The 26,847-nt window shown below is 39.6% G+C and overlaps 1 protein-coding gene across 1 annotated transcript in view; it reads right to left on the bottom strand.

Moving 5' to 3' along the window:
* Positions 1-5,007: 5,007 nt before the first annotated feature.
* Positions 5,008-26,847, bottom strand: part of LOC121925437 (fibrous sheath CABYR-binding protein-like) — a 36,370-nt gene continuing 14,530 nt past the window's right edge. Inside the window, exon 9 of the mRNA XM_042457590.1 lies at positions 5,008-5,215. Within this exon, the coding sequence (XP_042313524.1) occupies positions 5,008-5,215 (208 nt within the window). The remainder of the gene's footprint in view (positions 5,216-26,847) is intronic.

Raw genomic sequence — 26,847 nt, 5'->3', positions numbered from 1 at the left:
TTTGCAGACAAATTTATACAAGATACAGTCTAGGCTAGATGAAATATATGCCTTCAACACACCTCCATCTGTCTGTGTAACTGCAACTAACTGACTATTAATTACCTAGATGTTATTTAAACATGTGTCATCCCTAACAGTAATTAATTGTATTAGCCAATCAATCAAATTGATATATTTGATTGCAATCATTAGTTCTGAAGAAAGGCAATATGCATTCTGAGTGAACTCAGTAAGAGACTTTTCACACGAGAAAGCAAAGTAGAAATGGAGACAGATAGTACCACCTTTCTCTATATCTTACTGCATGCCTTACCATAGTGCTTCAGTTCTCTTCCTGCACAAAATGGTTGTAAAAAGGTGTATTTTGTCAAATACATTTTTCCAGCTAGGAAAAAGGTGCAGTTTTACAACCATCTCCTGCAGGAAGAGAACTAGAACACTACTACATCATGAGGTAAGAAACGAAGGAAACCATTACTCCCCAGCTCCATCTCTGCTTCCCGCTTTGTTTTCTCATGTGATAATAACCTAAGAAGTAAATCCCACAATTTCAGTCAATCCTGCTTCCAAGGAAATGCAGATCTACACCTTTATAACTTATTCAGAAGGTGTGGCATCTCTTTGTTGGGTATCACAACCTAAGAGATGGGACTCATAGGAGTTTATCACACATGACGCTTCTGTCACCCAAACGTCGTCAAAATGGGGCGGAAGCGTCACCAGTGTCATCATGCTGCAGGCGCTTCTAAAGTGGAACAGAAGCGCTATCACCATGGAATTGCCATGGAATCATCAGGGAAGCAGCCCTTTTCTTATTGATGGATTAATCCATTAATAATAAGAAAAGGGATTCACCGCTGATGATTCCATGGCAATAACTCTTCTGTTTCACTTTAGAAGCACCAGGCATGATCACACTGGTGACGCTTCCGCCCCATTTTGATGACGTTTGGGCGACAGAAGTGTGACATTTGGAGCTCTGTGTGATTAACCTCATAGCAACTTACCATAATTAAAAAAAATTAAAAATCCACAAGATGCTGAAGTTAATACAAAATTAAACAATTAATCTTCTTCTCCCCATTCTCTTGCTCAACCCTGAAGCTGAGGTTCCATAACAGTTGGGTACACCAAGTAGCAAGCACCAGTCTAGAAAGAGAACAGAGCTGGAAAAACCTCTACTGGGATGGCCTGTGATTAATCAGGAGCACTTTTTAATCATTTAGGAAAGCTTTAATTAGATTAATCAATTTCATTAACCATAGAAAATGCCCCCGAGCATTTTGGATAGATATACATTTGCTAAAGTAAATAAATACACAGTAATTCTAATGATTTTTACTCAGTCAGTCGTGTTAAATACAATTAGGGTGTTGCTGCTGTTTAACAGTAGCAGCAATGGAATTTATCCTTTTTTAAAAAAAACTTCTTGTGTATATGGAGGAGAATGTAAGTGGCAAAAACCAACTGGGGAGAAGGGATATAATTCGTCACTAATTTTGTCCTTGAAGGAAGCAGGGAGTAATTTAAGCAATTTTCTTTCCACTGTGAGAAAGTCTTTCAAATGGAGTAGTACACAGTTCAGGATTTATTCTGTGCACAATGTGGTACGTGGTATTTTTGCAGAAGAAACACGTTCTGCTCAGAAAATAATATTTCTGTCCAGAAATATTATTTTCTGTGCAGAAAACTGCTTTATTCATAGAAAATAGTGTGCAAAAAACAATGTGTATGTGTGTGGGTGGGGGGGTGTCTTGGTGTGAATTTTGACCACCTAAATCCTAAGCTGTGAAGATTCTCTTTAATTCAGAGTTCTTCTCATCAGGGTTTCCCAACAGTCAAGAAACATATTGTTCAATCTTTGGAAAAAATATTGTTAGATATTGTTCCCATCCCTACTGTGAATGAAGTTTTGACCTTTCCCTAACTGCACATGGTGGGCCAGTCCAGATCACAAACTGCACAAACTTGAAGTAAGAAGTGAAGTCTCTCCCGCACAAATCATAACCTAAAAACTGGAGCCCCAGTAGCTACAGGATAACAAGTAATTTTTTTCTGGATAACCTACCTCTATTTTTCTGCTATCAGTTTTGAAGAATTATCATAAATGCTTATTCTTTGTACTTATTCTTTGACTCAGACTGCTGCCACACTGCAGAATTAATGCAGTTTTTCACTGCTTTAACTGTCATGGCTCCATCCTAAGAAATCCTGTAGTTTGTTGTTGCACCAGAATTCTTTGACAGAGAAGACTGAGGAGTTTATCAGACAAGGGAAATTGGAAGTATAATTCAATGGCAATCTGAATGCAATCATGGGGTTTAACGTTATTGGGTGATAACTACATGCAAATTAGGGCAATGGGAAGTCAGTTCAAATGCAATCATGTGGTTTCACGTTATTACGTCATAGACTGCCACATGCAAATTCGGGCAATGGCATGCTATTTTTGGGCAATGGGAAGCCAGTTCGAATGCAATGCACATTCACGTAATTTCGCTAAACTAGCGACTTTAAGTGAATACGTTCTGGCCCCACTTTCTTTTCATTCGAATTTAAGAGAAATTCCTCCCATTTGATAAACGCCAAAGTATCTCACAAAATTACAAATTCCAGAATTCCATAGCACTGAACCATGTCAGTTAAAGCAGTGTCAGACTGCATTAATTCTGCAGTGTAGATGCAGCCATAGTTGCTGCTACCCAAGTGGTTTGATTTCCACTATAGCGCTAATATCTTCAAATGGTAACAAGATTGACTGGCAGACTGTTCAGTCTTACACTACCCTGAGGTTTTTCAGCACCAGTTTGGTATCTTTTTATCTTTGAAACTGCCCTTGTTTGCTACCATTACTACTGCAATATGGAACCTGAAGTGCAGTGAAGAAGCAACCTTATAAAACTGCATGTATAGATTATTATTTTTTAAATTAGACTTAAGTTCCTGATCTTAAGTTCCTGATTTTTGTCATAAGGATACTGGAATTGTTTTGTGAATTGATCAGTTTTTACAGATCCACATTTGCACAACTATTTAAACAAATACTGTGTTCTCTCATAGAGTAAAACATGAGGGAAACAGTAGATTAAAGGCTCAAAAACACTACCTTGTGAGTGACTATAGCACAAAAGATTGTAACATTAACATGGAGTTGCATGAAAAATCAGAATGATTTCTACAGTTCCTATATTGTTTTAGACTGAATTTTGCTAATTTTATTTTAGAATGAAAACAGCAGCAATAATGGAATAAGACCTAAAAGAAAAACAAGCAATCTAGGGAATAGGTTGAACTGAACATGTAACTGAAAACACATTACAAACTAGGTTTGACACCCTTTTATAACCCCAGCAACTACCAATACTGCAAAATTACACTGAAAAGACAGGTTGCAATAACTGTAGAAGAGGTGGGGTTTTTGCCCCTTCCTGAAGAATCTCTTTCTGCTGCAAATATATATTATGTATGTAATCGCCCTTTGGTCCATCAATATAGTTCTCCTCCAGCTAGATATTAAAGCCATGCAGAGGCAGAGAGTCTAATTTATGTCTTGCAGAGGATCTGAATCAGGTATGTCATTACCACTTGGATTTAAATGCCTGACGGAAGAAATTAATAGACACCGTGTATCTTGGCTGGACTAAAAATGGATACTATCACTGTGCAGGAAATCATCTGTAAAGAGTTGTTCGTACTCATTTATTTTTTATTTAAACAGGTATTTGATGATTTAATTGGTTGCAGGAAGTCATTTTCTACAAGGTGCATATGCTGAGTTCTATCTTTTTAAATATTTTTGACTGATTTTACCATTTTCAAAATCAATTACATTTTAATATGATAGCTTATTTATGGTTTACCTCTTTTTTATCATCAGGTGTTTAGCTTCATTTTGTCTTAGCTTCATTCTAAGCTGCCTTGGTCTCATGTCAGGAGAAAGGCAGGGTATAAATATAATAAAATAAACTGCTGGTATTAGCAATTGACTCTCAGAGGACTGCTTCAGAGACGAGAATCTTCCTACACAGTTACAGTTGCCTGGTGACATCAAGGAAAGGACTCCTATCCCTATAATGGTTGTGAGGAAGACAGAATTTCATCTGGAAAGAGAGAAAGACCACATGGCAGATGGCTAGACTCTATTGGAGCAGTCTCAAACATGAATCTACAGAGCAGAAGAGACTAGAAGAGCTTGGAGATTTCTCATCCATAGGATCGCCATGAGTGGGGGCTGAGTTGAGGGCAGTTATGAACAACAAACACTAGAAAAGCCCTGCGCATTGGCGTTAATGATACAGGTTTAATTCTTGAGTGACCATTGTGCATTTGGGGGGGTGTGACTTTGGATGGGGCCTGAGCATACCTCATTCTCCGTTTTTATTTGATCGCCTCCATGCTTGGGTCAAACAACATCACAATCAATAAAACCAAGTAAAAGAGTTAGCTTTAGGGAAGTAATTTTTTCAAAATGGTCTTCAAAATCTTAGATGATTATACCATGTCAGTATAAAACATTTGCATATAACTAAGGAAATACTAAGGGTTTTTTTTCTTTTTAACTAATTAAATTTAATCAGTGCAGATACTGCAATAATAAAAAAAATAGAATGAATGGGAGGCAGAATGGCGTAGTGGTTTGAATGTTGGACTACAACTCTAGAGACCTGGGTTTGATTCCAGTTCAGCCATGAAACCCACTGGGTGACCTTGAGCAAGTCACATGCTCTCAGCCTCAGGTGAAGGCAATGGCAAACCTCCTCTGAGCAAATCTTGCCAAGAAAACCAATGATAGGTTTGCCTTAAAGTCACCATAAATCAGAAACGACTTTAAGGCACACAACCCGGAAACAATAGCTAAAGTGGGGAGGAGCAGGAACAAAATGAATGAAGAATATTCTACTACATGGCTGTGTTATTGGGAGGAGAGGAGCTGAGAGTGGCCAAGGACTGTCAGAATGCTGGCACACAACCATGCAGGTATCCTAAGCGCCTCCCAAGGATCCTCTAAATGTCCCAGAGGATGTTGTCTGCATCATCATGCATCTTGCTATCAGAACATAGCCAGATGATCTTCAGCTCCTCTCCAATTTCTTCCTGGCCAATATGTGGCTGTGTTGGAAGGGGGACAGAAAAACAATGAGTTTTGGTGGAGGAAGACTTTCTCTCTGCTGCAAGAATATCATTGAAAACTCCATAGTTTTTGAAGATGTGCCTGTGGAGGGGAAAAATTGATAAATTATTTATTCTTCACTGCAGGGGATGGGGGGAATTAATGAAGAATCACATCCCTAACACATGACTTCTTACCATGGCTCTCTCATAAAAGGCCCATTGCTTCATAAACTGAAGCTTCTAGTTTCAGTCCCTTGTCTCTCAGGTTAAAAAGGTGGTAGGCTGGAGCATGAAAAAGCATCAACCTGAGGCTTTGGAGATCTGCTGCTAGCAAGAGTAGATAATACTAACTTAGCTGGACCAACTGACTCTTGTATGTTGAAATATATTTATATGCCAAACATCAGGAAAGAATGAACTCACATTATAATATCTGTTTGGTAAGTTTTAGACACAAGGTGTTCTCCCTTCTATCCTATTAAGGATCTAAATTACAAGTTACTACAGCTCTGCTCTGTTTTAATAATTGGATTGTACCACACTTGGTCCCTTTTGTTATAGGTGTGACACAAGATAATAAATATGCAATTTGTCACTTCCATCCCAAGAACAAATTGATAGCACAGGGACATTTAAATGCTTGTTATTTTCTGCATTTTCTATCTTGTAACCTCTCGGGAGGTTAAGTGGAAAAACAATACAACCTTTTCCCAGGAAAATGCATCATGGAGAATCAAAAGTCATGTACAAAAAAACCTGGAGTTGAGGTGTTGAGAAAGTTAAATTAGTAAGTTTTATCTGAATGTGTTCATTTTTCCTACCCAAAATGGACCATGTTATCAGATTTCTTATCATTTAAAAACTAGTCTGTACTTTGTTAGAGGAAATGTTTCACCTTTTTGTCTAGTTGTCCAGACAAAGAGTTGCTTCATTTTAACCAGCATAGAACACAATCCTATGCAGCTGTACCATGAAGTAAGTTCCTGGTTTCAATGTAGCTTACTCACTAATAGGGAGGTTTAGGATTACAGTCTTACAGAGGTGTTCAAAGGTGAGATGAAAGGAGACTCAAAAGTTGGGGAAGCACAGAATCAAAAGTTCTGCTGGATTGCTGTTTGGAAGATGAGAGCCTGGAGCGGTGGGAGGACAGTGGTCTAGATACAAAACAAGTATGCCAGCCAGAATTGGCATACTTTTCTATCTGTACTGGGGAGGGCTTAAGACTGAGCAGCTCCAGAACCTCTCTGATCTACCTCTCCCCAAACAACATGTCCTTGTTTTTTGTCAGAGACATCATCAGAACACAAATGGCAGGGGCACATGAACAGAGAAAATTAAGGAACATATGAAGTTGTCTTAAACTAAATCAGGCCAGTAGTCCTTCAAACCCAGTACTGTAAGGTCTGACTGAGAGTAGTGGCTTTCCAGGACTGCAGGCAGGATTCTTTCCTGCAACCTACGTGGAGATCCCCCATCCAAGTAGTAACCAGCTCTAAACCCACTTAGTATCCAAAGACAGATGAGTGTGGGATGGTGGTGCCCATGACTACAGGGAGGTCTATAAGAGTGGACATTCTTCTCCACCCATGGACTTCATGGAAAGGAAAACACAATTAAATCTTCTGGCCCCTAGGATGCTCTCCCATGGGCCTGGCTTTCTTTTAAACTGTCTGTCTTGACTTTCTTTTGAACAGAGGCGGGATGGCCATCTGTCAGGGGTGCTTTGATACTGTGATCTTTCATGGCAGGGGGTTGGACTGGATGGCTTTTGGGGTCTCTTCCAACTTGATGATTCTGTCCCTCCAATTATTATTATTGATTTCACAATCTGTCAGGTGTTATCAGCTGGTGTTTGGCTCTGTTAATTATGTAGATTCTCTTCAAGAATCTAGGATTTAGTGAGTTATCCTCTTCAAGAATCTAGGATGTAATGAGTTAAAGCCCTACATGGCTTGGGTCCAGACTACTTGCAGGAGCACCTTCTTCCACATAATCCACCTGCACAGTCAGGTCCTCTGGGAAGAACCTGCTACAACCCAAGAAGACTAGACTGTCGCCAGTGACCCAGAGGACCTTTTCATCTGCCGCTCCTAGGCTCTGGAATGACCTGCCAGACAAGATCCATCAGATTACCACTCTAGAAGCCTTTAAAAAGGCCGTTAAGATGGATCTCTTCTGGCAAGCTTTTCCAAATTCGCCTTTTTAGCCTTGCCTCCCCTCATTCATGTTATTGCCCACATCCCCCCTCCCAGATTAAAGATATTCCTCTCCTTCTAAATTTACTCCCAATTTTAGTGAATCCCTCACAAGGATATTTTTTTAAACTCATTCTACTGTTTAATTCTCTTTAATCGGTTTTTGATCAAGGTTTTTATGATTGGGGGGAGGGTCGAGATAAGGGATTGTTTATTTTGAACTGTAATTTTATTTCATGATGTTTTTACAATTGCTGTAATCTGCCAATGGTTCCCAATGGAAAAAGGCAGAATATAAATATATCATCATCATCATCATCATCATCATCATCATCATCATCATCACCATCATCATTATTGCATAAAATTGCATGTTCCAAACACTGTCACTATTTGTATTGATGCCATTATGATCCTATCTATACTGCTTTCATTCAAATGAAATTTTGAAGCTTGGAAGAACATGCCACTACCTGGTCAGTATATTAAAAGTACAGAAGGAAAAGATGAGAAGGAGAACATCTAGAAATGATTACAGAATGGAACACTGAAAAAAGAACCTGAAGAGGACTTATTTGCAGCTCAAGAAAGAGGCACTACAAACAAATAGCATCAAGACAAAGACTGGGAAAAGGAAAGAAAGGGATAAACCTATATGGTCTAAATATAAGAAATGTCATGATATAATAATTCCAATGATACATTGGAATCTATGCAAAAATATGATTTGCCATTAGCAAAGAACTGATGGGAATACAAACTTGAAAAGGTTGTCAAAAATAATGTCATAAAAACTCTACTGGACTTGAAGATGCAAACTTGGAAACAATTAGAACATAATATGCCAGCCATAACTGTAATGAGAAAAAGAAGCTTGGATTATAGATATTGCAAACTCCAGGGACAGCAGAATCAAAGATGAAAAGAAGGAGAAGTTTATGAAATATAAGACCTACAAATTAGATCCAGTGCCTCTGGGGAGGGAAACTTACAGTAGTGATAGGAATTTGGGGAGCAATTCCAAATGGACTGACAACACAACTAAAAGAAATCACTGTTATTGTTATTTGACTTCCAAATGGCCGGTTTCAAAGTGAAGAACCAGCCTCCAGAACTGCTGCCCTTTCCTTTTGTAGGAAAAAATAAGAGGTCAGTGAGAATATAGGCCACCAGTTTTTCTACCTAGGTGCCCAGGTAGCCATTAAAACCTTCTTTAAAAGAAAAAAGAAAGACAGAGAAGGAGAAAGCACTGCTGCTGCTGCTTCCTGATATACTTGCAGGACTAGTGGAAGAGAGACAAGAAGGAATGAATAGAAGGAGTATCAATCTGGGATGCTGGGATTGCAGTTCTGCTCTGAATTCTGCTCTGAATCATGCTAATAATAGTTTCCCTTCAGCATTCTCTACCAAAGAAAAGCAAAGAATATGAAAAATGTGAAAAATGTTTCTTAGAGATGTGCCCACCTGTTCTGAAAACTGCTGAATGCATTAGTTCAGCAGAGCAAAAAATGTGTTGTGTGTGTTTATGGTGGGATATCAGTCCTATAAAATAAATAAATCACTTCTCAAAAGCAAAGAAAAACTTTCAGATAACCTCTTTTGGTATTACATATGTGCCTTTTTACGTCTGTGGAAAAAAAGCAGCAGAGAAAGGAGATATTTGTAACTGGACCAGCAGAGGGAACACAGGAGTTATGTGGCACTTTCCTAACATTCCTATTTTAAAGTCAAAAGCTGCTGTGCTTATATGTGTTTATCACTCAGGGGTCATTTACACTAGACAGATCTGGACATATACTGTTCTTCTGGAAGAAAAATAAAATGTAAAAAGATTTTCTCCTAAATGAGTATATCAAATTTTTTGTCCATTATCTACCATTTTTCACAGTGCTAGACTTGTTAGCAAAAAGGAAAATCATAGAAGACAGAGGTACATAAAATATTGTTTTACTAAAGACTGTCTTGCACTAAATCCAATGGTGGATTTAATAGCTATTGCTGCTGCTGACAAAACAGTGCTGGTCTCATCTCTGTCATGCAGAGATACCAACCCACGCATCCCAAAAATTCAGAGCAGTTGACAATTTTTCAGTAGGGTATCTCAACCTTTCTCACTGAGGATCAGATTATTTGCAAATATTCTTTCCATCTCCAGACAGTACTTGCAGTATTTATTTTTTAGATGGTAGCAGTCAGTATTGAGGGATTCAGGGGCTTGTTTTTAAAAAAAACGTTTCCCTGAGTGTTAATGGAGGTTTCCCCAGTTTAAGTAACTCCAGATCTTTTTAGCTACGAAAGGGGCTGTGGGCAGATACAATATTCTCCTTTTCTCCCAGCTGTCTCAGTTTCATTACCCCTGCTTTAATAGTTCCCACATGTCTAGCAAACATAGTGTTTCCTCCTCCAAAACCACTGCAGAGGGGTTTTTTTAGTTTCAGGTTTGGTATGGTTACCCAAATAATGTGCAGTCCAGCCAACTGTGGTCACAATGACTTCTTATTTAACACAAGCCTTAAATTCATTTAACAATTATTCCTTTCAATTTCAGATTCAAGACCCATTAACAACGTACAGTAGACCCTTAGTATCCACTGGGGTTTGGTTCCAGGACCTGGCCCCCTCCATGGAAACTAAAATCCATAGATACTCAGGTCCTGTTAAATATTATGGTGTCCCATATACAAGATGGCAATATCAAGGTTTGCTTTTTGGAATTTATAATCTTTTAAAAATATTTTCAATATTTTGTGGATGCTTTAATTTGTGGACAAAGAATCTGTGAATATGGAGGGCTGAATGTACTCTGATTTACTGTATATCTACTCTGAAGTTAGCCCCAGTGGGTCTAGCTATCAGATAAGAGTATATAAACTGGAGGCCTAAAGATATCAACTGTCAGCATTGTGCGGGTAAAAGCACATATGTCACAGTTTCATCCTCTTTGTAGAGTCTGAATTAAAGATTTCTATCACAAATTAAGACAAGTATTTCCCTAAAGGCAAGCCTTCCTGCAAAAGACAAAGACAAAATTCCAGTGCAAAAGACAGAAATGTAAAGCAGACTTGACAACATGGAAAACTTACAGTATTCATTAAAACCTTTCATTTGCAGAAAACACAGTCCACAGAAGGGGAAGTGAGCCAGACAGACGAGCAAAGCAAAACATGGTACTATGGAGAGAGCAACGAAGAGACAGAAAGAGAGAGAGAGAGAGAGAAGCTGTTTCAGGATCAATCTCAGCTGATTGCATGCACACTCATAAGAAAAGCGAGCTGATTTCTTTTCAGGACAACAAGAATGCAATGTTCATATTTTTTTCTTTTAAAGAACTCATCAGAGGCACATCTTGTAATAGCATCAGGCTGGTTCCTAAGAGATTACACTTTCCAAGTGCCTGTAAGGTGGTAAGTCTCTGTATCGTTCCAATTTTAGTATATCTGCTGCTGAAGCATAAGCCTGAATACTGGCCATCAAACCTCTTTGTTCTCCAGCCATACAAAGGGTATAGTTTTAGTTCCATAGTACACATATGTTGTCTTCACCCTTTTAAAACCTATGTTTATCACCATGAAGTCTAAGGCTTTAATGGCCAACATCCATAGTTTTTTGTGGGTTTTTCGGGCAATGTGGCCATGTCCTAGAAGAGTTTATTCCTGATGTTTTGCCAGCATCTGTAGCTGGCATCTTCAGAGTTTATCACCCTTTAAAAAACTCTTTGTATCCCTACCAATGTCTATACATTAGTGTCCTGCACCCAGTGTCAAGATCCTCATTGGCTGAACAGAAGAAGAAGCACAACTATTTGTAGTGTGAACAATAGGATTTGATGTGAAGTGGGCAACATGATGCATTTCATCCTCTGCGATACTAACAAAGATATCCACTGCTCATACTGTAATATTTGCCCCTACCAACTATAAAATTATAAACGCAGATATGACTCAAAAAGATTTGATTTTTCAGATATACAAAGATATATACTTGAAAGCTAGCTCAATTCAAACAATCAGTTCCTTGTGTAATAAGTTGGCAAAGCTAAGTTGTTGCACTGAAGGGTCACATCCTGACTTAGGGCATATCTTCATGGGCCATTTGCACCTAGTAGTGTCTTCTTGTATTGGTGACAGCTCTCCTAAAACTGTGAAACAACTTATTGTATTTTTATCCTTACATGCTGAGTTGATTGTCACAAACATATATAAAGCATTGGCTCTCACAAGGACTACAATTCAGAAGCAGAAGGAGGCCAGGTGTATTATGAATATGGGAAACAGCCATCCTCATACTTAACAATTATTTATTATACCTCAGAGAGACAAAGAACAACAGTATTTGACCTTTAAAAGCAGCACAAACATCTAAACAGTCGTCCCCTAGGGCCCATTCACACTACAAAAAAAATCAGTTCTGAAACCGATTCAATCACGTGAAGTTCCTACTCACCCCGAATCTCACACAAGCGAATCCGGGGCTTGCACACCCGTTCCGTGTTAAATGGCCCCTAGCGCAGGTCTTTTGAAATCGGTGCAAATACCGTTTCTTTTTAAAAACCCCGGGTCCTGGGAATGAGAACTTTGGCCTTGATCACGATCGAGGCAAATTGAGGGAGGGATTTAGGTCAGAGGGTGGGCAAAGGGCAAGGAATTTCCTCCCCTCATCGGAGGGGAGGGGGAAGAGGAAAGAGCCCTGGGAAGAAGGGCTGCTGCTGGGCAAGGAGCAGGCAGGGCTCCTGGCGCCGGGAGGAAGGGGATGCTCTCCTCCTCCTCCTCCTCTTCCTCCTCCTCCTGCTCTCCTGCTGACCCCTGCTCCCTCCGGGGCCATTCAAGGCCGCCTCTCTTGCTGGGGGACTTGGCCAGCCCCAGGAGGGCACACTGCATGCCCACGGAGGCAGCCGCTTCCAGCCTGGAGCCTGGCACCCAGAGAAGGGCTCCCCTGAGAGCCAGCCTGGCAGCCAGGGGATGGCGGGAGGAGGAGGAGGAGGGTCGCTGGCCAGGCAGCAGCAGGCCTCCAGCAGCTGAAGCAGGGAGAGAGATTCCTCTCTCTCTCTCTGTGTGTGTGTGTGTGTGTGTGTGTGTGTGTGTGTGTGTGTCAGAGGGAAAAGGGGGGTGGTCTACTTCCCGCTCCCGCAGCCTCCCCATTGCTCTTCTCCCTCACGATCCCAAGGCTGGAAGGGATCCCCAAGGGACATCCAGTCCAACCCCCAATCAAAGCAACAACCCCCCCCCCCCTTTCAAGCAGCCTCTTTTGACAATCTATGCGCATTTTTGGGGGGGTGACATGTCTGTGTGCTTGCTTGTGCTTTACTTCCTCTTGCTCCTGGATTATTAATTATTATTATTGTTATTGTTATTGTTATTATTACTGTTATATGCGGATGCTACAGTCAGAATGCCTGCACTGCATTTCCCCTTTATTCCCAATTGATTCCATGGGTTAGAGCATTCCCTCCCCTCATCGGAAGGGAGAGAGAGGAGGAAAGAGCCCAAAGGGTGGATGCTAAGGGTGACAGGTGGCAAAAGGGGGGGCTGGGCTGCATAGGGCTGGGGGTGGGGGGGAGATGGAGAAAGTGATGGAGGAGGAGGAAGGAGGAAGAGGAAGAGGAGGATTGCCCAGGCTGGGGGATGTAGGGAAATGGATGCAGCAGAAGCAGCCTCTTTTGACCATTTATGTGCATTTTTTTGGGGGGTGACATGTCTGTGTGCTTGCTTGTGCTTTATTTCCTCTTGCTCCTGGATTATTATTATTATTATTATTATTATTATTATTATTATTATTATTATTATTATTAATGCGCTGCATTTCCCATTTATTCCCAATTGATTCCATTAGGTCACTCTCTCTCAGCCTCAGTGGAAGGCAATGGCAAAGTGTAAGCAGGAGGAAAGGGGTCAGTTCAGCAGAGGGGGAAGCTACAATGTTGCAAAAGACCTCACTTACAATCAGTGTTACATTTTTAAACAATTTTTTGGAGCAAAGGGAAAGCTACAAATGTTGCTTTTAAAAGCAAAAAAAAAATGCATGACAGTTCCATCCTTTGCCTGGGACGGGGCAGATCTGACCCAAATGCCCACAGGTTTATAAAAAAATTAACCCTGTGCCTGGCTCTTTAAAAAAAGGGAGGAGGGGGAGGACACTTTCCGATGCCCTGCAAAACGTCACCATGACAATCGCTTGATTGACAGCCGCCACCTCGCCGGCAGACACAGAATGCATTCGATTTCAAACAGAATGCATTCGATTTCAAATTTGTAGTGGGCACTTGCTAACGGAGAGATTCGGGGGAGGGGCATCCGGATCAGTCCAGTTCCCTCCACGTCTTTTAGGCCAGTATGAATGGGGCCCTAGTTACTGGTACAGTTACACATGGCAGGAATTTTCCTGGCCTCAGAATAAGTGAGACCAGCCACAACTGCTCTTATGCAATACTGCAGGAAACCAAAAGCTTCCACTTCTTTTCCTCTCATATGGCCTGCTAGCTCTGAGATCTTTCTGGAGCAGCCTGTTGAAGAGGTAGTAGACTCTACTAAGTAGACAATGCTCTACATGTGTAGAATGAGGTAGTAAATGGTGAGGCTGTGGAATGGAGTATGGCACACGAGACCCTGGAGGAAGAGGGGGCACATTCTTTAATTTCCTCCCTACATAAACACTCCTGGCACATTTGTGGGATGGGTCTCCTCTTGCCCTCCACAAAAAAAGTCAGGGAATTCAGGACTCTGTGCATCAATTTCTATTTCTGGGAATTTTGTTGTTAACTCACCTACAGTTGCAAGATGTGGTTCTGTCACCTAAGGACATTACCACTTCCTGGCACCTCATTTTGCTATAGGCAGACCACTACTGAAGCCTGGATTTCTGAACTAATGGGTTCCTGAAGGTGACCAATAGCGCAATATACCCTATCACACAAGTTCTCTAAACCAAGTGACAAGAAAGACTGACAAGGAAATTCTGGTACTTATGAATACTTATTTAACAATAATGTAACAATTTACTAAACTCATAAATTGCATGTGTTTGCTCCAATAATACAATTTAAGCCAGTGGAATAATAAAACCAAATAAACCACCTAGAAAATAAGCATACAGCAAAAATATTTAGTGTAAGGCATCCCATCCCTAAAAAAATTTAAAACGCCATCAAGGGAACAATGATATACGAGTAAGGCATAATATTTAGTAATTCAAATATAAATCAATTTAAAGAAAATATAAAGTTCATGAAGTCTTTGATTTATGTTTTACAGAATATGAAGTCTGAAAATCCTATGTCTTGAAAGAATCATGGAAATAAGTTTTATAGAACATAATATTTAGGATCCTGTGACTTCAAGGAAGTTTAAGAGATGGTTATTTCCAGAATCTTTTAACATTGTTTCATGAAGCCTTTGTCATTTACCCTTCTTTTACTTTACTGTGTAATCAGGATCCTGTAATGTTTTAATACATTTATAAAATAAATCCTCCATTACAAAATATTTTAGTAATTAACCAGAAATAATGAAGACTTCACGTTCTGTAAAACTTAAATCAAAAAATTCATGAACTGTGCATGGTTGAATCTGTGGATGCAGAATTTGTGGATACAGAGGACCTACTATACTATGTAGTGGGCTTGGTGCCTGTATTGTGTCATAATAAAATGATGCTTCAAAACCCAATAAATAAAGCTTATTGGGTGAAATCCAACAGAGATTTCTTCTTTCAAAAATATTACTGACTTCTCTCTGGAAAAGCAATTATATTTCACCATCTGCTCATGCTCAGCAGAAATCAAGGCTGGAAGTTTCAATTTAATTATCTTGCCACTGCCGTCAACCACGGTGTCTGTGGTGTAGGATATCACAAATGTCTATTTGAGGTCTGGTTGGTGAGCTTGGAGAATGATATTTCCTATGACATGGAATGTGATTTTTCAAAATCTAGAACATGCAAACAATGTAATATGTCAAGGAAATGTACACTAGGTAAAATATTTATATATATATATTATGGTGGGAAATGAAGTCACAGGAATATTGTTGTGATATCAGTGCTTCCCACATTATGTATTTTTATCTGATGCTATCTGTTGCGTATTAATTTGTTGTTGTATCTTGTCTCAGTCCATGGGAAGATGTGGCTAAGAAATAACAGTTTTGTTGTTGTTGTTACATTTTATTACATGTCAAATTTGACAGCTTGTTAACAAAGAGCCATGTTGAATGTTAAACAATTAGATATGAATAGTCTTGTAACACATTTTTTGTTGTGTGCCGTCAAGTCATTGCAACATATGGTAACCCTATCACAGGGTTTTCTAGGCAAGTTTATTCAGAGGAGGTTTGCCATTTCCATCCTCTGAGGCTAAGAGGGTGTGACTTGCCAAAGATCACCCAGTGGGTTTCCATGGCTGAGTCAGGATTTGAACCCTGATCTCCAGAATCCCATAACATATACATTTACATATTTTCACTCAAAACATCTTTGTTTACTCCATTCCATAAAGTGGTATAATCCATTCCCTGCCATGATTTTTAACATCTTTACTTGATGAAACAGCCAGTGAAGTTTCGAAACCTTGCATAAAGTTTTTTATCCTTTGGAACTGGCTGAATAAAGATTTTACTAGTTGTGGGTTTTGGATTCTGTCCAGAGATGTCACCAATGTTTTCTTCTAAGTACTAATGTCTACCTTAACTTTCTTTCATCACTTCAGGAGGAACTAGCAGAAGCTCAAGAGAAGGAATTTCCATAGTGTTCGGAGACGGAAACTGTACCCTCTGATTTTCTGCAGAAGGGAAGGCAGAATATCTACAAGTGCTGATTTTAGCTTCATATGCAAGGTAAAGTTACACCTAGACTAGATTCCACTCATCATGTTCCAGGATCAATCTCAAGAAATATGCCTTAAAATTAAAGGATGCCTGGCAGGTCTGATAACTTATTTTTGCATATGGCTCAATTACGCATAGAACCAGGAACTCAACAGTCATCTATAATGTTCTTCCAAATGAAGAAAATTGGATAAGGTTAGTGTTATTGTTTTGTATTTTCAAAGCATTCATTCTTATCCACAGAGAAGCCACACTGCCACTGCTGTAGTTTGTGCAACTTGACAGTATAAAATGGCTGGCACTTAATTATTATTTTTTCAATTATGTTTATAACATTTAATAAAATTGTTGTGATTCAGCCTCCTTTTTTAATTAGTAGTGCTAATCTCACATCTTCATAGCACTTCACAACTGTAAATTAACTCATTTCCCTAACACTTCAGCGCTTTAGCTAAGCATAGTTAACTAGTAATTATTTCTAACGTATTTATGGCTTAAGGTTGAGACACTTTGACCAAGCTTGGTTTAGGAAGAATCAGTTCAAAGATACTGCTGTGAACTGTGGCTGTAACCCTGTGAACCTATTCGTGCCTAGTCATAAATGAGAGACTGCATGCACAAAATTCAACTTTCATTTTCAGTGCAATAGCTCCAAAGACCACAGGCTGTTTCTAAAAAGTTTTTCACATCTGAAGCTGGTCTGTGCTTTAAAGATCCATGATCCACAATCCAAACCATCATTCTGTCATAATCCAAGAATTCTGTCTTCTTAAAAATCTTTGATGAAATTAATGATTCATCATCTGAAATGGGATCCAGAACAGTGAGACCTTCATAGAATATGATTCCTATACTAAAAGGGCTGGCATGGTGTAATAGTTTGGATGTTGGACTAAGATACTGGTAGACCAGAGTTTGAATCCTGGCTTGGCCATGGAAACCCACTGGGTGAGTCACACTCTTTCAGCCTCAGAGGAATGCAATGGCAACCTCCCTCTGAAGAAACTTGCCAAGAAAAGCCTATGACAGGTTTGCCTTAGGGTCACCATAAGTTAGAAATGACTTGAATGCACACAACAACAACAACAACAACAACAACAACCACTATGAGGTTATACCCATAGGCCTGGTCTACATGCAGGAGACTAAGGACATTATCACATGATCCCTGTTCTCACCGCAGTCACACTAGTTAAAGAAAATGGAAACGTATGGTTTGTGAGCATCTTTCTTTACTTTATCACATGTCTTATCAATCATGCAACTGGAGCTGTTTCTGCCATTGTGTTCTCTTCCACATTCCCCCTGAACCCCACCTCTCTGCCTTATGCCCTACCCAGAGTGCCTTTTGGAGAGGTATTTTAATTTTGTTTTTACTTTTTAATGCAATTCCAGTGTTCAGCTAATGCTATTTATGTTTTTGAAAAGAAAAGAAAAGAAAAAGACAAAAAATAATAATAAAGGAAACCAGACTGCTTGGGAATAGTGAAGAGGGGAAGAAGAGGGAGAAGACATTGAAATCACGTGTTTGCCAAAATTGGAACTGCCACACCAGCAGTCTTTTATATATCAGGACTAATGGGACTATAGAGCAATTGGGAGCTAATTGATAGGTTTCTTTGATCAATGAAAAGTGATATCCTAATCATGCTTAGGAGACACAGCAGCTATGGGTTGGAGGCAATGTCATGTGAGGAGTATCACCAAAGGTGCTATTTTACAATATAATTGTAGTATAAAAGTGTGACTATAATGTGCATGCGCCTAAATACAATTTCCTTGTGCTTTTGGCTTGAAACTCCACTTGAGATTTTTGCTATTCAGATTTTCCCAATATTCACTAGATATAAATTGAAAAGGGGAAAAATGTAAGTTGTTATATCCCAGGCTCTGGAACTCTCTTCCCAGAGAGGTTCGACTGGCACCCTCCTTGCTATCTCTCTGCAGGTAGATAAAGACTTTCCTGTTTTGGCAGGCCTTGAAATGCTGGTTGCTCAAGGTGAAAGGGCCTTGCATAATGTTTTGGATTTGCTATTTGCTGTTTTCCTGTCAATGTTTTTTTTTAATAGCATGTTTTAAATTTTTGATAGTTTAATTGCATTTTTAACTCTTGCTTGTTAAAACTTTTTAACTATATTTGTTTAAACTATTGTCAACTGCCTTGAGTCCTGAAGTGAAAGAAAGGCAGGATAGAAATATATATATTTCTTTATATGTAATATAAATATATATTACATAGATCTAGAGGTTTGGAAGGATGAAGAAAGAAAGATGTAAGTAACAAGCAATAAGAAAGGAAGCATGGAAAGGTCTAATAGATGGTATCAGGTAGGTAAGTAAAATAAGAAGGATGTAGAAGGATGTAATTGCAATTGAACTATGAAATATTAAGAGGAAATTAAGAGCATAAGAATGTAGTCTCATATGTTATTCATAATACCTCCTTACATCTTTACTCAAATATGTATAAAGAAAGAAGATGATAGTGTGTAGATATGTAAATACACGTAATGTTTGTGTGTGTGTGTGTATGTCTGTTTATAATGATTATTTTTGTTTAATTTGTTTACTTTTTGTCTAATTTTTAATAATAAAATAAATAAATATTTATAAAAAGAAATAAATATTATAATTATACAGTAATTACCAGAATCCTGTATCAGAGTTGCATCTCTCTAAATGGACTTGAATATGCAGGAATTGGAATTGGGCAGTTCCATAATGTCTGTATCCAGAAGAGGGCTGCTGTTATGTTATGTTAAGTTATGTTACGATGTAGCAGAGCCAGAAAAGTGACCAATGCTCAGCGTCCCCTGATGTGCACCATGCACTCTTGCCAGTGTCCCAAAAGGTATCGTCACAATTTACTAGCAGAGTTTTTTAGCGCCACTGGTACTTAGCTAAGTATACATGTTACATTAAGTAAAAGGCGATATACGATTCCAGCAAATAACAATAACAATAATAATACTGTACATAGAATTTTAATTTTCTAAATGAAATAATAAATAATAATAAAATAATAAAAGCTTTATTTCTAGCCCGCCTTTCCAGAGATCAAGGCGGCTTACACCTTGAGATACAGTAAATATTTATGAAGGGTACTATAAGTAAATAAACTGACACTATACAACAGTTATAACAGCGGATATAGTTATGATCAGACCTCTGGAATAATGTTAAGCACAGCAGTTCTATTGGAACAGTAGTATTAACATGTAACGAATAAAAAGGTAAAATTTCTCTGAGCTCCACAGTGATTTTGTTATTAGAACAGAGTGGATCTCATAAAGGAGATGTAGCCCTTCATCTTATTTTCAAATAAAGTTGAAACCAAATGAAAATTTTAGACAAGCTATTGGCTATTGTATGACCTGAAAATATGTGATAGAAAAGGACACTGATATTAGTGTGCTATTATCCCTTTACTTTCAATGCTAATGTAAAATTTACAGAGGCAGAGGTCATTATAAGCACTGCTATCCTACTTCCTAATTATTATGCCTGGATGACAACTGGCAGCAGTCCAGAGTCTTTGTTTTCTGGTCAAAAGGCACATTATAAATGCTCAAATAATGTCTGTAAATAGCCTGTCACTTTCAGAGCATGCATGTTAATTATAATTCCACTCTGTTATTTAAACTGTTTTAAAAGCTAATTGACTATGTTTTTACTGCAGTTTGAATATATATCCAGACATTGTAAACAGCACTCTAAATTTTCACTAGAATTCTAAAGTTTTCTCCACTTGGTTTTACTTTCTCAGTCACACCAGTTAAACCAGTATGAAACTGATATAACAGCATAGTGCAGCTATATGCTTCAATTTACTTGTGCACAATGATATAACTACAGTACTGCCACCAGGCAAATCTGTTGTGGTGTCCTTGTTGGCATCATGGCCAAACATGAACTGCTGTCCAGTGCAGGGGGGAAAGTCCATGTGTATTAGTGAACTTGTTAGTTGTTTTTTTCATTAGCTTGACAGTTTGAGGCTGGGAAAAGATATGAAAGGTGAGAATAGACTAGAGAAATTAATGCTGCTAATGGTTCTCATAGCCAGTCTGCTGTAGTGATTTGAGTGTTGGACTGTGTTTCTGGAGATTAGGATTCAGTTCCCAGCTCAGCCATGAAACCCACTGGATGACCTTTGGCAATTCACAAGCTCTCGGCCTAAGGAGAAGGCAATGGCAAACCTCCTCTGAACAAATTTTGCTAAGAAAACCCCATGATAGGTTCATCTTAGGGTCACCATAATTTGGAAATGACTTGAAGGCGCACACACCACCACCACCACAACAACAAATCTCATAGCTAATGGAAGGAGATGGATCATGCATGCATACTTTGTTTTTCTCTGTTTGCTTTTGCACTATATAACCATGAGGGTCCATCTGTCCTGGGCCTTGGCCTAAGTGGGCCAAGATTTCAATTCTTGGTCATCACCCTGTGCTTACACACTGTCTGTCTCATGATCTGCTCTAGATTCATTCCTGGGATTGATAGCTGGCTGAGTGGGCAGTAATTGTTTAGGTCTTCTTTTTGAAAATGGAGACAACATTTGCCCTCCTCCAGTTGGCTGGGACTTCTTGTGTTCTCCAGGAATTCTCAAAGGCTTTTTGCTGACTTCCCATCATTCATTCTAATCATGCAGCTCCCCAGCTGTGCATGGAAGGGGAAGTGAGACAGTGCCTATTGATATCAGATTCCCCCTGCATCCCTGTGCATTAGCCTTTAAGATGCCACAAGACCCTGTTGTTCATGTTTGCAACAAACTAAGAGGCTTTCTTCCTCAACAAATAAGATGATTGATAGTTGGATGCCCTTTAACACTTAGCAATAGGAAGTACATTTCTATACCACTTATCAGTGCACTCAAGCACTCCCTAAGTGGTTTACAGTGCAGTTTATCACATCACAAAAAAGACCCCATCTTACCTCTCCCGAATTGAATTCTAATTCAGGAGGCTGCCAGTTCCATCACCCATAATTCACTGCAAAATCTGCTAACCAAATACAGCCCTGATGCAACACGGGTCCCAGGAGCACTCAGCAAGCCGCTGTTCAAAGCCGAGAGTTTAGCAAATTTGAAAAGCAGCTTGCTGAGTGCTCCTTGGATCTGGGTTGCATCCAGGCTGTATTCGGCCAGCGGATTTGGCAGTGAATTACATGTGATAGAACAGCTGCCTCCTGAATTAGAATTCAACTAGGGAGATGTAAGCCAGGTTTTTAGCAGTGCAATAAACTCCAATGTGTAAGCTAATTGCCCCCAACAATCTGAGTATTCGTTTTAGCAACCTCAGAAGGATGCCAGGCTGAGTCAACCCTGAGGCCCTGGCTGGGATTGAACTCACAACCTTGTGGTTTGTGGGTGAGGGGCTGCAGTATAGGCATTTAACCACTGCGCCACTGGGGCACTTATGCCCAAATCTTCTCTCTAAGGCAGACTTGTTTTACCAAATGCTAGTTGTGGCTCTGTATATTTTATGCATGCCAGGAAGGTTCACTTCCTTTATTTTCCTCACAGAGGATCATACTGAGTAATGCTATCAAGAGCACTGAGCCTCAGCTGGCGGAGGGATGCTGTTTCTTTCACACAATGATAGGCTAGAGCAGGCTAACTGTCAATATGAGAACTACACTTCTTTGAAGTCATTCATCATGTAAGATGTTAGATGTCAACTGTTTGAATTGTTCAAAGTTTTTGACAAAGGTTACCAGACAATCTCTTCCCCCAAAAAACAGTTCTCTGGTTACAGCAAGAGAGAGATGTGTCAAGCCTTGCCGTCATTTTTATTAAACTTTCTGCAGAATGTGACAAGTTAGGGGAAAGTTCTGGAAAGCTTCACATTCAACTAATTTTATTTCTTCTCCTCCTCCCAACCACAAACCTGTGTCTGTAGATGAAAGGTTTCTGTATTAGTCATTGGAAAGAAAAGAAGGAAGATGAATCACTGAATCCCATTTCAGGTAACCCACTCAGAACTTTCATCCTTCAGCCTCAAGTCAAAACTTCGCCTAAATTTAGATATCAATTGATTTCAAACTTTTTAATTTATCAAAAATCTACCAAGAACTATCAATGCCTGTTTTAAAAAATCGCAAAGGATAGAATGAAAGGAAGAACATAACTTAGGAGTTACTTCTGTGATCGGATTTAGCATACTATGTATCTTCTTTTCACTGAGTGTATGAACTGCTGTGATGTCAACGTGGGATTTAGTAGTCAGCAGAGATTTCAGTCAGTGCCTTTCTGAAAGCCATGCATTAGAGCATATAGATTTATATTAAATTTTGGAGTGTATGTGGAATTCAATTTGACCCCCAGCTGACTTCCTAGGGGCACCGCCATTTCTCCAAAGCAGAGATGTCATGTAGGCAGCTTGCAAAGGAGCAGATAGGAGCCCTAGAGAAAAGGACTGGAAATTCTCCACAGGAAGTTTGGGAGTTGCTTGACAAGAAAAACCATCTCCTCCAAAAACCAGTACAATATTGGCTGTTTGTTTTCAGCCTCACACCTAATGGCCTAGTGATTAAGTCAATGGCCATCTATGCATGTGTTCAGATCCAAGTGCATTGGCTCCGACTATGCTTCACCTTGGTTTGACAAAAGCCTAGGTCTTTACATCCTTTGTCTGAGCTGAAGTTAAGCCATTAAGTCATAGCTAAAGGCTAGAAACTGTCTATATAAGCTTTAGTCTAAGCACACACCGGTGTGCTATATTCAGAATACAGCCTGGCTTCATGTCAGACTGAACTTTGATTTTAGCTCCCTTGGCCATTTCCACCCACGTTTCGGGGACCGTTTTCATCATCAACATCCACATCTGGTTCCCAGAGGAGCCTTCAGAAGTATCTCCCATAGATTTGCCTCTCTCAGCTCTCTCCCAATTTCCCTCCTTTACTTTCATTGAGAATTGCGTGTATGCGTATGCGTATGTGCCCCTTTGCTGTGTGTTTGTTTTCCCCTTTTAATAAATGTTTAGACTTAATTGGATCAGTCTGTCTCAGTGTTGTCTCTCAAAGGATTCTTGTGGACCTCTCATATACACCACGGGACATGGTCTCATGAGGGTGTTGTTAGGACTCTCCCTCTCAGCAACTGAGCTAAATTCAGAAATTCCCCTAATTAGAGCCTTCCTCACATATGGACTTAGCAGTCTTGATTTTGCAGAGAGATGTAAGGATAGACAGGAAAGCACTAAGAGAAATCTAGAATTGGAATGTGAAATTCAAACATCAGTTTTTCCAAATTTCTATTTATTAGAAAGGCAGTGAGATCCTTTCTGACCTTGGGAGCTAAGCAGGGTCACTCCTGAGTAGTACTTGGATTGGATACTGCCAATAAATACTGGGTGCTGTAGGCTACATTTAAGAGGAAGGAACTGGAAAAATGATATCTGAGTCTTTCTTGCCTAAGAAAACCCAATAAAATTATCACACAGAGAAGAAGAAGAACCTAGGGAAAGTATTGTTTGGAAGACAAGTTCCAGAATCCACTGACCTGTCAGTAACTATAAAGCCAATCTTAAAATATTGTTTTGATTCCTTTTTCAGTATTGAGGGAATTCCAGGACAATCTGAAGAAGAGTTAGATATATGGTGTCTTTATATTAACCTACATCAAATTTCAAAGTCTTCATCTATCATTTGAAGCAACTGCGGATTTTATGATATTTGATCTCAACATGAAACTGTTTTAAATTCAGTGCCAGAATTTACAGGAGCACTGTGAGCTATGTAAGAAGGTACTCTGTTAATGCTGAGATTATTTTTCTGCAAAATACTGGAGAACTGTGTTGCAATTGTCCCTTGTCTCGCCATTATCAATGTAATGATCAAGCAATCTATGCTTAATTTCTTATGTTACAGTAAAGGAGCATACAGTTAACGGGAAGAACTTTCTGTGTGCCTGGTTGGAGGGATCAGACCAAACTGAAAAAAGAAACCTGCATCATCTAGTAACAAAGAGATGCAGAGAACTGTTACTGTATACTCTGTTCCTCCTCTCTGTCACTCCTAGCTAATGAAAAGTTGAAGGCTTTCATGGCCGGCATCCATAGTTTTTTGTGGGTTTTTCGGGCTATGTGGCCATGTTCTAGCAGAGTTTCTTTCTGACGTTTTGCCAGCATCTGTGGCTGGCATCTTCAGAGAATGCTTTGTCTTGACAAGTTGGATATATATATACTGTGTGAGTCTGGGAATGCTGGAATGATTTGCATGTGTATTGTTCTGTGTTGATGGCTGGCCTCAGACCTGGGAGGCTAATGCAAACGAGGATTAATGTCTGCTAATTGGTGATAATTATCTGCTGGCTCTGCATCTCTGCATCTCTATCAGTCACCTAACTCCACTTTGCAACCTTAACCCAGGACTAGTTTCTATAGTTTGTCCCTCTCTTAACTGATTATTAGCTTCCCTCCCTTAAGAATCCCTGCAGCTTCCTTCTTAGACCTCTTGAACTGACAATCTGATGTAAGGCCACAATGGTGGCTTATCACATCTTCAGTATCAGCCTCAATAGGTTCTTGGAGATTTAGATCAGTTCTTAAACTCCAGACCAAAACTGATGGGCTGATAAATTTCCTTGTGACAGTTCAATTCATGGTCATTCCAGGCCACATTGGAGAGTTGTCAACTGTAAATCCAGTTAGTGTTGAAATAACTTTCAATTTCCAGTCTAGTCAGCTTTTGCACATGGAATGTATAAAGCTGCTATCTTTTTCTTTGTCTCTGGCAGCAAAATATCTTTGGTTGTCTCTGTCACCCAGAATCTGATTTAGTATCACAGTCCATTTCATTGTTGTTGTTGTTAGCTGCCTTCAAATTGACTTCAACTCATAGCAACCCTGTAAATGAGACATCTGTGCTCCGATCCTGCATGTCAGACAGGCACAAAGCACTGGCCTGGGGCTGATTTTAGGGCTGAGGAGAGCAGAGTGTCCGCATGCTCCTGAGCCCTGCTGTGCTGTGCGAGCGCCGTTTTGGCATGGGCACATTCAGACGGGGCACATGCTGATGACATGCCTCATGGACAACATCCAAATGGCACAGCACACCAGGGATGTCACTGCGCTGATTCAGGGCGCTAATAGTGCTTTGGCAGTGGCAGAGAAAGGAGCCGTGTTACATGACTCCTTTTTCATGGTGCATCGTTGCCACAATGTGCAGTCACCGTGGCAACAATCCACGAGAGAAAGGGGTGCCTTCTCATGTTGTGGTCAAAGTACAACCACCTCAATTTTGTCTTCTTGGCTTCTAGAGAGTTCCAGAGTTGATTTGCTCTAGGACCCATTGATTTGTCTTTTTAGAAGTCCATGATATGCATACAATTCTTTTCCAGCATATCACTGATGAATTTATTTCCTTTCTATCAGCTTTCTTCACTGTCCAGCTCTCACACCCATCATACGCAGTGATGGGAAATACGATGGCATGGACAATCCTGTTTCACATTCAGGCTGAAATTAACATTTTGCTTTCCTGAAGGCAGGGGAGGGTTCATCAACGCTTTCAAATGGGTTGTTGTTTTTTTAACTACAACTCCCAGAATCTATCCCTGGTCATGCTAGCCTAGGGTTTTCTGGGAGCTGTACTCCAAAAAGTAACACTTACAAGTTCTCCCTCTCAGTCCCAGTGATCTGACATTAAAGTGTTATCAAAAGTCAGACTAACAAAAACCCATGGCTCATTCTCTGTGCAAGGGCTCAGTGACCTGACAGATCCTTCACAGTATAATATCTGTGATTCTACTTCCTTCCCCGCCTCCAATCTTTTCATCATTTGAAAAGTGACCTTTAAGAAGTCATTCCAGAAGTGAAGGTTCTGGGGATTTGTGATCAAAAACAGTAATATGGTTTTGATTCTCCTCTTCAGCCGCATCCTTAGTACAAGTGGGAAGAAAACAATGCCCTCTAATTGACTGCAGGTGTAAACAAAAATGAATCCATTCTGTGCCTTTCAATCACTTCCACAACTAAAATTGCCAGGAGTAGCTATCGTCCTTTATGTTTCCCATAGCAACCAGCCATCCTGCAATTGTCAGTAATTAAAATTAGCTCCACAATTTAGTATAATTCCACCAGGCCCTACTTCAGTGAAAGGTAATGCAGAAGGTACAAGATTTGCAAGTCTAACACACACATCCACATACAAAAATTGAATTTCTTTCGTCTTCAAAATAGCCACAGTAGTTCCCCTGATCTACCTGATTCAACCTATGGGCATTAACAGGTCTATTTTGATTGTTTCACGCCAAAGTTGTGTCAGGGAGGCTTTCATATATATTTTTTTAAACTTGTGTATGTTTTATATAATCCTATATTGATTTTAGCTAGATGGTTTTAATTGTCTTTAAATTTGCATCGTAAAGTTTTAAACAATTTTATCTGTGAGCCACTTTGGGTCCCTTTCTGGGAGAAAGGCAGCATGGAAATGAAATGAAGTGTGCTTATGAAAACAGTGCTGAATGTTAGCTCCACTGTCATTTGGCCTGGATTAATTCCAAACTTTAATGGAGCTATGCAAAAGGGATCTTTAAAACTAACTGTGTGAATAAAGTAGTAACATAAGCTTTTGTAGATTTGGCCAACTTCCTCAGATGTGTGGACTTGGTCTACTTCCACCAAGCATCTGAGGAAGTAAACTATGCCTACAAAAGCTTCTGCTATGACTTTTTTCGCAGTTTGAAGATTATCAGACGGGGGGGGGGGGGGGGGGGG

The sequence above is a fragment of the Sceloporus undulatus genome, chromosome 1, assembly GCF_019175285.1.
Source record: "Sceloporus undulatus isolate JIND9_A2432 ecotype Alabama chromosome 1, SceUnd_v1.1, whole genome shotgun sequence".
NCBI classification, from domain to species: domain Eukaryota; kingdom Metazoa; phylum Chordata; class Lepidosauria; order Squamata; family Phrynosomatidae; genus Sceloporus; species Sceloporus undulatus.
This window is presented reverse-complemented; position numbering and strand designations above follow the sequence as displayed.